Source organism: Nerophis lumbriciformis, linkage group LG03 (genome assembly GCF_033978685.3).
Source record: "Nerophis lumbriciformis linkage group LG03, RoL_Nlum_v2.1, whole genome shotgun sequence".
NCBI classification, from domain to species: Eukaryota; Metazoa; Chordata; class Actinopteri; order Syngnathiformes; family Syngnathidae; genus Nerophis; species Nerophis lumbriciformis.
In genome coordinates this window covers 70,977,501-70,992,480 of record NC_084550.2, presented here as the reverse complement: position 1 = coordinate 70,992,480, position 14,980 = coordinate 70,977,501, and the positions used below count along the sequence as shown (strand labels likewise).

The 14,980-nt window shown below is 44.7% G+C and overlaps 1 protein-coding gene across 3 annotated transcripts in view; it reads right to left on the bottom strand.

Annotated features, from left to right (window-relative positions):
• LOC133589535 (FYVE and coiled-coil domain-containing protein 1-like) overlaps positions 1 to 14,980 on the bottom strand; it is a 46,643-nt gene that overhangs the window by 30,695 nt on the left and 968 nt on the right. For all 3 annotated transcript variants that reach the window (XR_012050342.1, XM_061942009.2, XM_061942001.2), the window contains 6 exons: positions 13,225 to 13,350; positions 8,185 to 8,291; positions 7,593 to 7,736; positions 7,130 to 7,223; positions 4,683 to 7,052; positions 4,512 to 4,604 (listed from right to left, as the gene is read on the bottom strand). Coding sequence is in view for 2 of the 3 variants with exons in the window: in XM_061942009.2 (XP_061797993.1) it covers positions 4,512 to 4,604; positions 4,683 to 7,052; positions 7,130 to 7,223; positions 7,593 to 7,736; positions 8,185 to 8,291; positions 13,225 to 13,350 (2,934 nt within the window). In the remaining variant the exon portion in view is untranslated. The remainder of the gene's footprint in view (positions 1 to 4,511; positions 4,605 to 4,682; positions 7,053 to 7,129; positions 7,224 to 7,592; positions 7,737 to 8,184; positions 8,292 to 13,224; positions 13,351 to 14,980) is intronic.

Here is a 14,980-nt window from a genome sequence, read left to right as displayed (position 1 = left end):
TCTAACTGTACAACTGCCTTCTTTCTATATGAGGATTATTTATGAGTTACGAAAGATGTGTAATAGTAACATCATTATCGTCAGGAGCATCATATTAGTGCTGTAATGTGGTGTTTAACATTCAACAGTGTATTTTCAAAGAAGTACGCCAAATTAGAGAAAAACCTATCATCTCTCTCACGTGTTTGCTTCAGTTCTTTGTTTTTGAAGTTGAAGAATGGACAACTCTGACCTCCTGTCCACAGCTTAATGAGCCCACCTCGTGTATATGCCACCACGTCACGGACGACAGTTTTGGAAAAAACTATGCATCTCAAAATAAAGCCGGGGGCTCTGCCAACTGTCAGCTACAGACATGGGAGTTGTGAGACTAGTTAGATTTTTTTTTTTCTTGTTATAGGCTAACCTAGAAACCTAACTTGTTAAAATGTGAGTATACTGTTTAGCATGCAGCTAACATATAGGGGTAATCAAATAACATTCATTCACATCTGAATCACTGTGTGCTGTGTGCATAAGTCAGAAGACAAGAGGAACTTTTTAAACATGTACCGTATTTTCCGTACTATAAGGCGCACCTAAAAACCTCCATCCATCCATCCATCCATCCATCTTCTTCCGCTTATCCGAGGTCGGGTCGCGGGGGCAGCAGCTTAAGCAGGGAAGCCCAGACTTCCCTCTCCCCAGCCACTTCGTCCAGCTCCTCCCGGGGGATCCCGAGGCGTTCCCAGGCCAGCCGGGAGACATAGTCTTCCCAGCGTGTCCTGGGTCTTCCCCGTGGCCTCCTACCGGTCGGACGTGCCCGAAACACCTTCCTAGGGAGGCGTTCGGGTGGCATCCTGACCAGATGCCCGAACCACCTCATCTGGCTCCTCTCCATGTGGAGGAGCAGCGGCTTTACTTTGAGCTCCCCCCGAATGACAGAGCTTCTCACCCTATCTCTAAGGGAGAGCCCCGCCACTCGGCGGAGGAAACTCATTTCGGCCGCTTGTACCCGTGATCTTGTCCTTTCGGTCATGACCCAAAGCTCATGACCATAGGTGAGGATGGGAACGTAGATCGACCGGTAAATCGAGAGCTTTCCCTACCGGCTCAGCTCCTTCTTCACCACAACGGATCGATACAGCGTCCGCATTACTGAGGACGCCGCACCGATCCGTCTGTCGATCTCACGATCCACTCTTCCCCCACTCGTGAACAAGACTCCGAGGTACTTGAACTCCTCCACTTGGGGCAAGATCTCCTCCCCAACCCGGAGATGGCACTCCACCCTTTTCCGGGAGAGAACCATGGACTCGAACTTGGAGGTGCTGATTCCCATCCCAGTCGCTTCACACTCGGCTGCGAACCGATCCAGTGAGAGCTGAAGATCTTGGCCGGAGGAAGCCATCAGGACCACATCATCTGCAAATAGCAGAGACCTAATCCTGCAGCCACCAAACCAGATACCCTCAACGCCCTGACTGCGCCTAGAAATTCTGTCCATAAAGGTTATGAACAGAATCGGTGACAAAGGGCAGCCTTGGCGGAGTCCAACCCTCACTGGAAACGTGTCCGACTTACTGCCGGCAATGCGGACCAAGCTCTGACACTGATTATACAGGTAAAAACCTCCAATTTCCTCAAAAGCTGACAGTGCATCTTATAATCCGGTGCGCCTTATATATGGACAATTATTGAGCCACAAGTCTCGCAACTACGGTAACTACGCCGACTTCATTTTCCTCCTTCTACGGCTGCTTACCGTAGAAGAAGAAGCGCTTCTTCTTCTATGGGGGAAAATGAAGTCGGCGGCTGATTACCGTAGTTGCGAGACCTAAACTTTATGTAAAGACCCAAAAATGGCTCCTATTAAGAGACACGCTTACTTCGCAGAGTTTAAACTCAAGGCGATCAGTCACGCAGTAGAACACGGGAATAGAGCAGAAGCGAGAGAATTTAACATTAACGATTAAATAGTGCGGAAGTGGAGGAAGCAACATGACCTGCGCCAAGTAAAGAAGACTAAACAGAGTTTCCGAGGGAACAAAGCGAGATGGCTACAGTTGGAGGACAAACTGGAACAGTGGGTTGTTGAACAGAGAGCAGCAAGTAGAAGTGTCAGTACAATCACTATTTGTTTTGTTGACATTCCCTTTAGAGCAGCTCCATCTAATGGATGCATAACGTAACCCCAGCCTCTACTGTAGCGTCTATTCTATGCGCCTTATAGTGCGGTGCGCCTTATATATGAACAAAGTTTTAAAATAGGCCATTCATTGAAGGTGCGCCTTATAATCCGGTGCGTAGGGTTGGGTATCGAGTATCGAGTATCGATTGGAACCGGGACTAACTTTCCGATTCTCCCGGAACCGTTCAAAAGTTTATATTTCGATTCCTAGTTTCGATACCCAGTCCGCCGACCGGAAAAAAAGAATAAGTCCGCCGACTGGAAGAAGAAGCCGCTGAACACCAACGAAGAAGCGCCCACCGCCGGAAGTGTTAGCATAGCCGAGCCTATGTAGCCGAGCGAGTCAGTCAAGCATGGATAGCGGGCGTCGGCGGTCGAAAGTGTGGCTTTATTTTACTAAAAAAAATGAAATATCGGCGAAATGTAACACGTGCGACAGGACTGTTTCGTGCTTAGGAGGGTGCACGTCGAACATGATGAAGCACCTCCGAGTTCATGGAGTACAAATAAATGCGTGTCCCGTCTTCGACGCGCTGCGCCGACCGTCCTCCTCTGCCTCTTCCTCTAACTGCGACACCCAGCCTCGGTGACTGCACTGCAGTCCGAATCCGGTAAGTAAAACAATATATATGCAATAAATAATGTGTTTTGCGCCAACGTTGAGGCAGCTAACAAATTAGCCCGCGTATTTTTTCATAGACAATTTACAACCTGCTAGCCAGGCTCCGCTCGGCGATGGACCAGACCCACCACCCTTTTTATTTGAGGATACCCCTGTCCACTTTGTCCCTACCATCAGATACCTCGGCTCGACAGTCACCAACACCGGCGACCTCAAACGAGAGGTGGACCGCCGTCGCGCCCTTGCAGCCTCCGTCATGCAGTCCCTGTGGAGACCGTTGTGGCGACACCGGCACATATCTCGGGACACCAAGTTGAGGGTCTACAATTCCTCTGTCATATCTGTCCTTCTGTACGGCTCGGAAACATGGCCGCTGAATAACATCCTAGCGGCCAGGCTAGATGGCTTTGATTCCAGAGCCCTCAGGAGGATAGAAGGCATCACGTGGAGCCAGCATGTCACCAACAAGACCCTAAGAGAGCTAACCCAACAGCTCCCAGCCTCTCGCCTCGCAGCAATGCGGCGAGTGCGCTGGTATGGCCATGTCATCCGCCTGCCGGGGGAACACCCCACGTGCAAAATCCTGGACTTCAACCCGCAGCGAGCTGGCTGGAGACGCCCTAGAGGCGCCCCCAGGACTCGCTGGCTGGATGTATTAGCCCAGGACCTTAAGGCCTGCAATGTGACTATGGCACAAGCTCAACACCTTGCCCACAACAGACCCAGATGGAGAGACCTGGTTGCTATGGTCGGCTCTACGCGCCCTGAAGTGCAAGAGGACTAAGTAAGTAAGTAAGTAAGCCAGGCTCCGCGATGTGCTCAGCGTACTCCGTTCACCGTAGCGGCAATGGGGAAGATGTCGGTGCCACAGACGGAAGAGTGCCACTGAAAGGTCACTGCACACATAGTCAAAAGACTGCATCCCTTTTCAGAGGTGGAATCTCCAACATTTAGGTTAGTTAAGCAATAGCGTTAGAGCTAAGCTAATTGATACTGGGCTAAACAGTAACAGCAACATTACATGTTTGTTTATGTTTGCGGGGATATGGTGAAAACTCTCAACCCAAAATACATACCACCTTCCAGGGACTACCTGTCAAACACATTGATCCCGGCATGGTACAAGAAGAATCGGAATCGAGAATCGGAATCGTTCGAATTCAAACGATACCCAACCCTACCGGTGCGCCTTATAGTGCGGAAAATACGGTAACTTGCTTTAAAAGAACTTAGTAATATTTTTTATACCATATATTTTGAGAAAGGTGTTGAATTGAGAATGAATTCTAAATCAAATTGTCACTCAATGAATCAGAATTGAATCTGAGTTGTTGTAAGATTCACCTCCCTACTAACATAGCTATGCTAGTGTTGCTAATGTTTGTGTCCTCCTGTCCCACTTCTTAGTTGCGTTTTCCATTGTTGGACAAGTGCACAGTTACAGTGTATTTGTCAAAAGTGCCCAATAGTGCTTCTTGGACACACTTTGTATTTCTTAGCATTAAAGCTAGAGACACAGTTAATTAGCATTAAAGCAATAGACACACAAACTGGTGTGTTCCCAGTAAGGCTTACTAAAAGCCCCTTTAAACTGTCCGCATTACAGCATGAAGGCCAGATTCAAGACAAAGCACTTCCAATGCACTATTGTTGCACCTCTGACACCTAGTTCCATTTGTTGACTAATACTATAACATGGGACTTTTAAGATATTCTCACCTCTAATCGCTTTAGTTTGTTCTCCATCTCGACTGCTTTCTCCTGCTCGGACATCAGCTGTAACCTCGCATCCATCAACTCTTCATTCATACTCTAAATGACAACACAAATGATGATGTAGCTTGTCTGTAAGCTTTTTCACCCACAACTTTTTGAAGGTGTCTGTCTTACCTGCAGTTGGCCGCTGTGGCTGAAGGCCTGGTTGCTCAACTCCACACGGAAAGCCTCCACCTCCTCACGGCTTCTCTCCTGCAGCGTCTCTATCTCCTTCTGGGCCTTGTAAAGTTCTTCCTGCAGCTTCTGCGTCAGGCCCTTCTCTTGGTGGAGCTTGCTGAGGAGCTGCTGGTTTTCCAGGCGGAGCTGCTCTGTGCGAGCGTTCAACCTTGTGTCCTCCTTTGAGGCTTCATCTTCCAGCTCACGCAACCTCTTGGAGAGGCTCTCCCAGCGCAGGTCGGCCTCCTCCTTTTCGGCCGTGAGCATGCACACACGGACTCCCAGCTCGGCGGTTTCAGTGTTGGCCCGGTGCAATGCCTCCCTGGAGTCACTGTTCTCCAGGCACGTGGCGTCATAGCGCTGCTTGAGCTTGTGCAGCTCCTCTCCAGAAGCCGTTACCTCTGCAGCGAGGCCGGTCCGAGCCTGGGCCTCACCATCTCGCTCGCGGATCAGCACATCCTCACGCTCACGAGAACGCAGAATTTCATCTACGTGCCGCCTGTTAAGCTCCTCCACTTGAGCCTTGAGTTGTTCTGTCAAGACTCTAAGATCCTCCCTGGAGGCCTCTGTCACTTCCTGAAGGGCCTGAGCTTTCATTCTCTCCTCCGTGCCGGACAGCAGCTGAGCCCTGAGCTCCACCACGTCCTCCCTGAGCCGGTGCACCTCCCTCAGGTTGAGCTCCAGCTGAGCTTCAGCGATCACCAGCCTGAAAGGACCTTCTTTGTTCTCAGATGTCAGATGTTCCTGGTGAACCTTTGGCATTTTCTCATTGCTTTCAGACGCCCCCTTTTCATCGTGCACCTCTGAGGCCCTGCTCTCAAGCTCCTCAGCTCGAGCCTGCAGAAGACCACATTGAGCCGTCTGCTCTTGGAGCTGTGCCTCCCGTTCCTGGATTTTTACCAGCAGCTCCGCGTGTTTTTTTTGGGACTCTGTGAGGTTTTCGTCCAAATTGGACACTTTGACGCTAAGCAAGTCTAGCTCCTCTTGAGCCTCGGCCAGTTGATTCTTCAACGAGGACTGAAACTCTCTGAGCTCTCCATTTTCCTGCTGTATGTTCTTCAGTTGAGTGTCAGATCGCTCCTTCTCGAGAAAAGCCTTCTCTACAAGCTCTTCCAAATGGCAGTTTTTATCTAGAAACTTCTTCTCACGCTCTTTCACGCACAGCTCTGCAGCCTCCAACCTTACCTTGAGATGCTTCTCAGAAGCCCTCAAAGCAGCGAGCTGGTCTAACAAGGCTTCCCTGCTGCGAGTTAGCTCAACGACGCTCTCTTCGCTCTTTTTAAGGGCTTGCAGTATCGTGAAATTCAGCTCGCAGTGCTGGGCTTTGTAGTTGTCGAGGTTCCCAGTCTGTTCGAATGTGTCATCTTCAGCGGCTTTAGAAATCGGAGTCCCTGTCTCGACATTCAGCTTCTCCAAAAGTTCTTCCAAGTGCTTGATCCTCTCTGAGCTGACAGTAAGCTCTCGCTCTCTGTTTTTAAGGCTTTTTTGCAGATCCAGCACTTGAACCTCCAGAGTTTCATTCTGGCTATCTCGGGCGCTGCATCTCCGCTCAATCTCGTCACGCTCCTCCTGCAGCCTCCTCCGCAGGTCCTCCGCTTGTCGTTCTCTGCACTCTAGCGAGGCCTGCAGGTGCTGAAGTTGCGCTCTCAAGTTTCCGCTCTCTTTCTCTTTCAGCGACAAGGCTCCCTGAATGCGACTGACGGCACCCTGGAGCTCCTCCAGACGCTTGAGGGTGTCCTCGCCTTCATCCTTGGCCCTGGATTTGACATTGGCCAGCTTCTCTGTGCTGGTCCTAAACTCTTCTTCCTTTATTTTCAGCTCCTGAGACATACGCTCTAAATGCCTGGCTCTGTCATCTGCCTCCCTCTTGGCCTCCAGCTTCTCTTCCTCCACCATCTTCAGTTTCTCCACAAGTTCCTGGATCTTCCAGGCAGAGTCGCAATAGCTTTTCTTTTCTTTAAGAGCCTCATCCAGCTTTGACCGAAGCTCCATGTTTTTGTTCTCAGTGGCTGTCAATCTATTCTGAAGCTCATTGTTTTTACCCTCCCAACATGTCTGATAGTGATTACTGACATCCATCTTTGTAGTAGGCGGGGGGCCCGTGGTCTTCTGAGCTTCTACCAACTGGCCCTGAAGCTTCTTCACGACATCTTTCAGCTGTGCCGCCTCTTTGTTCAGTTCCTCCACCCGTGCCAGATGCTTGTGCTGCCTTAGCTCGGATTGAGCGAGGTCAAAGGGGAGATTCTCTGCAATGCCACAGGGTGAGGCTTCTCCCTGGCCTCCAAGATCAGTTAAGTGACTCAAGTCTGGGATTGGGACCTCCTTATCCTGGATGGCAGATGGAACATAGGACCTTTTGCATCTCATCTTCAAACAAAAACGTCATGTGTTTTTATATGTTATACCTGGATCTGGGAATAGCTGCTGACCAGACTGTTGACACTGGAGCAACGACTAGGAGGCCTCCACAGGAATGATGAGCCAGCCCCTAATGTCCGTCTTCCATATGAAGAAAAGCAAGAAATGAAGTTGATTCATGTCAAGTCAAATAAATCTTCTAACTTTTACCAAAAAAAAGGACAAGAGTAAAGAGACACATTTTATCCATGAGGAAACTGAGGACCGCAAAAAAGTGTATTAATTACACTGCAGCATCCACACTTGGATGAACAGAGTAAGCTAATTCTAGTGTGTATGTTTAGTTTGTAGTTTCTATTCATGCTTGGGACTCGGTTGACCAGGCACTATGTCTAACGACCAGAAGGTACCATGTAGTAGAAATGGGTGTCAGTCTCAGTTGAGGTTAGGCTTTTCAAAAACAAAACAAGTCTTCATCAGCTGATGTCAACACAAGTCAGCGACAGTTACCTGGCAAAGGCCGGCCAGTCAACGTCGAGACCGTAACCTTGGGCTGCCAAGTCAAATTGGATCTGGTTGAGTTCGTACAGGTGGTTTATGATGTCCGAGGTGATGCGGGGGTCCAGGAATGGACTCCGAGCATAATACCAGTTGCTGAGGAATATGGAGGTACACTTAGACTTAGACTTCCTTATTATTGTCATTCAAATTTGAACTTTACAGTACAGATAAGAACAAAATTTCGTTGCATTAGCTCATGGTAGTGTAGGATAAAAAGGCAATAAGGTGCAGATATAAATAAATAGATTACTGTACAGATAAATATATTGCAACTACAATAGTTGTTGTATGTCATTTAACAATATGTTTACTATTGTGGATTACACATTGCATAGAAGCATATCCTGTCTCCAATTCAAGTGGAGTTTTTGTTTTTGAGAAGTGAGTAGGTAGTGCGAAAGTAGAACTAAAACAAACAAATAAGGAAGAGGGAGTCACACTTCCTGGGAAAAAAAACACTGCAAAATAGGCACCTTACATAAAACCTTGCTGACAACAAATGTAGTTGTATTTGTATGTGTGTGTATGCTTTCTTACTGACCTTGTGACTTTCTGATTAATGAGACACTGCTGCAACGTGTCCGCAAGACGCTGGTGAACAAGCGAGTAGCGGATAAAGGCCCTTCCTTTACCTAGAGAGGTTTTTAACTGAGGACACACACACAATAACAAAATTGATAACAGATCATGGACTGGATATTTAAATACTGTGTCTTTACAGTTGGTAAAATGGCAAATTGTCCATAATCAGAGGTGGGTAGTAACGCGCTACATTTACTCCGTTACATCTACTTGAGTAACTTTTGGGATAAATTGTACTTCTAAGAGTAGTTTTAATGCAACATACTTTTACTTTTACTTGAGTATATTTATAGAGAAGAAACGCTACTTTTACTCCGCTACTTTTACTCCGCTACTTTTATCTACATTCAGCTCGCTACTAATTTTGATCGATCTGTTAATGCACGCTTTGTTTGTTTTGGTCTGTCAGACAGACCTTCATAGTGCCTGCGTTTCAACAAATACAGTCACTGGTGACGTTCACTCCGTTCCACCAATCAGATGCAGTCACTGGTGACGTTGGACCAATCAAACAGAGCCAGGCGGTCACATGACCTGACTTAAACAAGTTGAAAAACTTATTGGGGTGTTACCATTTAGTGGTCAATTGTACGGAATATATACTGTACTGTGCAATCTACTAATAAAAGTTCCAATCAATAAATCAAAAGTGTGAAGGAAAAAAATACCCTTTTTTATTTCAACCGTACATCCCGTCAAAAGCCTAAAGACTGACTGCACAGTTCCTGTCTTCACAATAAAAGTGCCGCTCCATCGCGCCTGCGCTTTCAAAATAAGAGTCTCCGAAAGCCAGCGCAAACAAGCTAGCAAGCTACGGAGTTTGCCGCCAATGTATTTCTTGTAAAGTGTATAAAAACGAATATGGAAGCTGGACGAATAAGAAGCCAAAAACCAACCACTTTCATGTGGTATTAGACAGAAAGGAGGAACTTTTTTTCTCCTCCATTTGAAAACGTGGACGTTATCATCACTACTGTCTGATTACAATCAATGCAAGTCATCAGAATCAGGTAATACACCAACTTATATTCTTGTCTTCATGAAAGAAAGGAATCTATATGTGTTAAACATGCATGTATATTCATTAAAACACCTTTAACATGTAAACAAAAACGGCAAAATAAATAAATATAAATTATATACTGTGTATATCAATGTATGTATGTATATATATATATATATATATATATATATATATATATATATATATATATATATGTGTGTGTGTGTATATGTTACTCATCAGTTACTCAGTACTTGAGTAGTTTTTTCACAACATACTTTTTACTTTTACTCAAGTAAATATTTGGGTGACTACTCCTTACTTTTACTTGAGTAATAAATCTCTAAAGTAACAGTACTCTTACTTGAGTACAATTTCTGGCCACTCTACCCACCTCTGTCCATAATCCAAACAGACTAATAATATGAGCAGCATTCTTAACTTTATGCTTTTGGAAAATAGATCCCTTTTGTTTATTAAAAAAAGAAAGGCCTCCTCAGCGTTGCACCAGTGTCCCTCTGCAAGTCTAACGTCTTAGCTACATTAGCAGATGGAGAGATTTGCGTAAGACAGCCTCCTTCCAGGACACCAGCTGGAGGGACCTTCATATTTGTGCCTGATGGAACACAACACAAGACTACCGAAAGAGAAATTGAACCCTGTGATGTATGGTGTATATATAATGTCTGTAAATGGGTTTTTGATGTATTTAGGATGAGTTCAGAATCAAGGGTATACATGGCAAGGTAACTCTAATAGGCCAAATAAAGCTCAACTGATACAACTTATTAGGGCCCGCATGGCCCATTGTATAAGGACTCCCAAAGGGAGTCCTTATGCAATGGGACATAAGGACCTATTGAATTTGTAAGGTTTTCTTCTTTATTCTTTATTCTTCCGCCGCCACATTAAACTGTAATTTGACCCACTTAACATGCTTCAAAACTCACCATATTTGACCCAAACATCAGGACCTGCGAAAATTGCCTTTTTTTAAAAAAAAAAAACGAACCACAAAACTCAAAATTGCGCTCTAGCGCCCCCTAGGGAAGAAAAAAAACTAGACTGCCTGTAACTCCCACTAGGAAGGTCGGAGAGACATGAAACAAAAACCTCTATGTAGGTCTGACTTAGACCTACCTTTCATAATTGTATATCCTCGGGCAAAAATCAACAGGTAGTTGGCAATTCCCCCTTCAAGACAAAAAAGTACTAAAAACAGTAACTTTTGCCTCTTTGAGCTGTAATTTGACCCCCTTAACACGCTTCAAAACTCACCAAACTGAACGCACACATCAGGACTGGCAAAAATTGCGATCTAATGAAAAAACCTAACCCCAAATTTAAAAATTGCGCTCTAGAGCAATTTTTGAATAAAACGGAGAAAAAACTGCTCCTCGGAAGAAAAAAATGACATAACTGCCTGTAACTCCCACTGGGAAGGTCGGAGAGACATGAAACAAAAACCTCTTCGTAGGTCTCACTTAGACCTACATTTCATAAATTGACAACCCCCAGCAAAAATCTACAGGAAGTTTGCTATTCCCCCTTCAAAACAAAAGTTTTGTAAAAAAAACGGTCACCTTTCTTCAAAATCTATCTCCTCTGAGCGCGTTTGTCGTTTCGGCTTCAAACTAACACAGGAGAGAGATTAAACCCTTGTGCATAAAATAACAGAACAGCGTTTTAATACCTGCTCCGGTTTTAATTTTATGACCCTTCAAAGACCCGCTGCGCTGATGCTGCTGCGCTGCTGTTTTTTTAAGATGGCTGCTTAAAAGCAGGAAGCACCAACGTGCCCACACAATGCAGACAAGGTAGGTACACTAGACAAAAGTCTTGGGACACTTAGGACTAGCACCTGCCAAATACGCGGGCCCGACCAATGCTGCTTGCAGCTTTAATTTTTACTTGAATTAGAATTCTATTATAATAATAATTGTATATTTTTTTACTTATGAACTAAATTCATTACAATCATATTATAGTGTGACCTACTGTAACACAAATGAAAACAGAATGAAATTAGATTTTTTTTTCCATGAAAAATATGAGCATTAAATTGCATGAACTTGATCTGCATTTATTGAGCAAAACAAACATTAGCGATGTGAGTGAGTGCTATTTGGGAATTCATATAGATAGTTGTAAATTCTAAGTTATTACCGCAGAAAATGAATGAATGTTTTTATTTTTTTATTTTTTTTGAACCCCTATTATTTGCATACCTGCCAACTTTTGAAATCAGAAAAACCTAGTAGCCAGGGTCCAGGGGCCGCAGGCCCCGGTAGGTCCAGGACAAAGTCCTGGTGGGGGGTTCAGGCTTCGCCCCCCGACGCAAAATGATTATTAGCATTCAGACAGGTTAAAATGTTGCTAAAACCATCACTTTTCTATCAGTCACAGTGACTTTTCAAAACAAAAATATTACAGCAAAAATCATATGGGTTGATTGACATGTTTATTCTGTAAGATAACTTCAATAGTTTGAAATTATTTTGACAGTTAATGCCAGTTATCCTGTCAACCTTTCACAAGACTTCAATTTGTTCATTGAAAGTATAAACACTTTTTACAGTAAACAAATGGTAAAACAGTACTAAACAATTCCATTAAAAAAAAAATTGGTGTCATTATTAACTTTCTGTCCAAGCTTGTATAATCTACTGCCTTGTTCAATTGTAAAAAAATATTCTGTGCCTAAAATTCACATTTCTATCACAATTATCATACTGTAAACATGGTAAGCTAACTTCATTAAAATTAATAGTCCTGTCAATAGCATGGAATTACAATTCAAATGTAGTTTTTTTGTAAGCCTTTCAAAAGAATTCAAAATATGAAAAATTCATGAAAATGAATTTAAGCCATCAGACACTTGAAAAGTGGCACATCACATCTCTAATGTAATCATTTGAACTTTTCAACAGAAATAGCACTGCAAAAATATTAAGGACATACTTCTGTATTTTGGTAGTTATGCTGTCAACATTTAACAAGATTTCTTCAACTTGGACTTGAAAGCATAAATAGTATAAACACTTTTAACAGTATAACAGTACTAAACAATTCCAATAGATAACATTGGTGTCATTACCTTTTTGTGGCTAAAATCCGAAAAACGTTGAAAGTTTTCCACTTGTATCGCTAGCAATGGCATTAGACTTGTGTTTTTTTGTCCCAACGTGGTCTTTTACATGGCTAATTCCTCCGTGTCCGATCGAAAAATCTTGTCTGCACAAGGTGCAATCCGCGTAGTTTTCACCCTTTTTGGAACGGATAATTATTCCCGGATAGGCTTTTGAATATTCTTCACGGAATGACTGCAGTTTTCTTTTCGGTTTAAGACTCGTTTGCCATTTTTCTCCGGCTGATTCCATGATCGTTCGCTCGTTTGGAAACAATGACAACAGGTGCCTCGTGCTTGGCAGCGGTGCTATAAATAGCCTCGCGCATTTAAAAAAAAATTTTTTTTTTTAATTAATGAAAAACCGTATTTTTTATCACTGCAACCGTAACCCGGAATAGGTTGATGAAAACCGTACTAATTACGGGAAAACCGGAGTAGTTGGCAGGTATGTATTTGTGAGGGTTTTGGTACCGCTGTCATCATCTGCGGGTCAATAAACGTGACAAAAACATACAGTAGCTGCTACCAATTCTTAAGTGTTCAAGAACAAAAATAAATATCATTTTTTAAAAAGTGAGTTAAGACCAAACTGTGCATTAACTCGGGAGGTTTGTTGTCTGAGGAAAAAGCTCACCACTTCAGATTCCTGTGAAAACGCAGAGGAAAGAAGAGTTGTCCCAGGTGGAAGAAGCCAAATGAATTGGTGTGTGAGTGGCGCCGAGCGACTGACCAAAGGATTATTTAGACGATTAAACGCTCAGTATATTTGTGTCCGTGCTTGTGTTGCACGGCAATGCTGCATCTCAGGTTGGTGTGTGCGTGTGTGTGTGTGTGTGTGTCAGTGGTGGTGTGCACGATGGGATTACCTCGGGGATGGACTTTACAAAACGGATGCCATCATTAGCACCCTTGATCTTAATCAGGCAGTCGCAGAAGTAATCCCAGTAGTCTTTTCTCTGTCCGAGAAAGGTTGTCTTCTCCTTCAGGTCAAACTGGAAAACACATGCATCCATTCAATGTTCCCTCTAATTGTTCATGTGTGTGAGCAAAGGCAAAAAGTCCCTGAACAAATGACAGCAATGACAATAACAACAGATATTGTTTTTCATGAACTGTGTACTTGTATTGTTTGTCTGGGTGGAGGTCCTGCTTTGGAAATAATTTGTACCCCTTTCAGACATTGCATTTAGTTCCCATTAAAACATTCACATGTTGCACAATGAGATGTAAGCAGGGGATCATGTGTACATTCCTGCAACTTCCTGTTTGTAAAAAAATATATTTTTATTAGTATTTATTTAATATACTAACAGCATTTCATGATTGATATTTATAAATGAAGATTCCTAATAAGGATCTTCAGCTCTCGCTGGATCGGTTCGCAGGCGAGTGTGAAGCGACTGGGATGAGAATCAGCACCTCCAAGTCCGAGTCCATGGTTCTCGCCCGGAAAAGGGTGGAATGCCATCTTCGGGTTGGGGAGGAGACCCTGCCCCAAGTGGAGGAGTTCAAGTACCTCGGAGTCTTGTTCACGAGTGAGGGAAGAGTGGATCGTGAGATCGACAGGCGGATCGGTGCGGCGTCTTCAGTAATGCGGACGCTGTATCGATCCGTTGTGGCGAAGAAGGAGCTGAGCCGGAAGGCAAAGCTCTCAATTTACCGGTCGATCTACGTTCCCATCCTCACCTATGGTCATGAGCTTTGGGTTATGACCGAAAGGACAAGATCACGGGTACAAGCGGCCCAAATGAGTTTCCTCCGCCGGGTGGCAGGGCTCTCCCTTAGAGATAGGGTGAGAAGCTCTGTCATCCGGGGGGAGCTCAAAGTAAAGCCGCTGCTCCTCCACATCGAGAGGAACCAGATGAGGTGGTTCGGGCATCTGGTCAGGATGCCACCCGAACGCCTCCCTAGGGAGGTGTTTAGGGCACGTCCGACCGGTAGGAGGCCACGGGGAAGACCCAGGACACGTTGGGAAGACTATGTCTCCCGGCTGGCCTGGGAACGCCTCGGGATCCCCCGGGAGGAGCTGGACGAAGTGGCTGGGGAGAGGGAAGTCTGGGCTTCCCTGCTTAGGCTGCTGCCCCCGCGACCCGACCTCGGATAAGCGGAAGAAGATGGATGGATGGATGGAAGATTCCTAATAAATGACATTAGAATAAGCACACATTTGATTGGTAAATCATAGAGTAACGACCTGGAATTACACTTTATGTGTGGTGTTGGAGTTGTCCGACTTTTTGTGTGGCTGTAAACGCATCACTGGCTAAGTGCCATATGTGCATGTGTTGGCGCAAGTGAGAAAGAGCGCGCGGCTGCTGTTGATATAACAAAGTTGCTTTTGGTCTGGTTTATACTGCAGAAAATGACCACTTTTGCTAGATATCTTTTTTTTTTACTAATGTTTTGGTGATGTGTTTATGGTCGACAATAAAGAGTTTTGGTCAGTAAAGTGATGGATGGAATTCATGTCCTCAAAGCGTCTCGACAGACGTTACAATATTTGAACAATGATGACCAAAACTGTTTTCTCCGTCGTGTCCGTGTGTCGAAAATTGTTATGCGCTTGTTTTTTTATTTGATTTTGCGCGTGGCATAGATTTGCCGTGCGCAGAGGACGCTTGA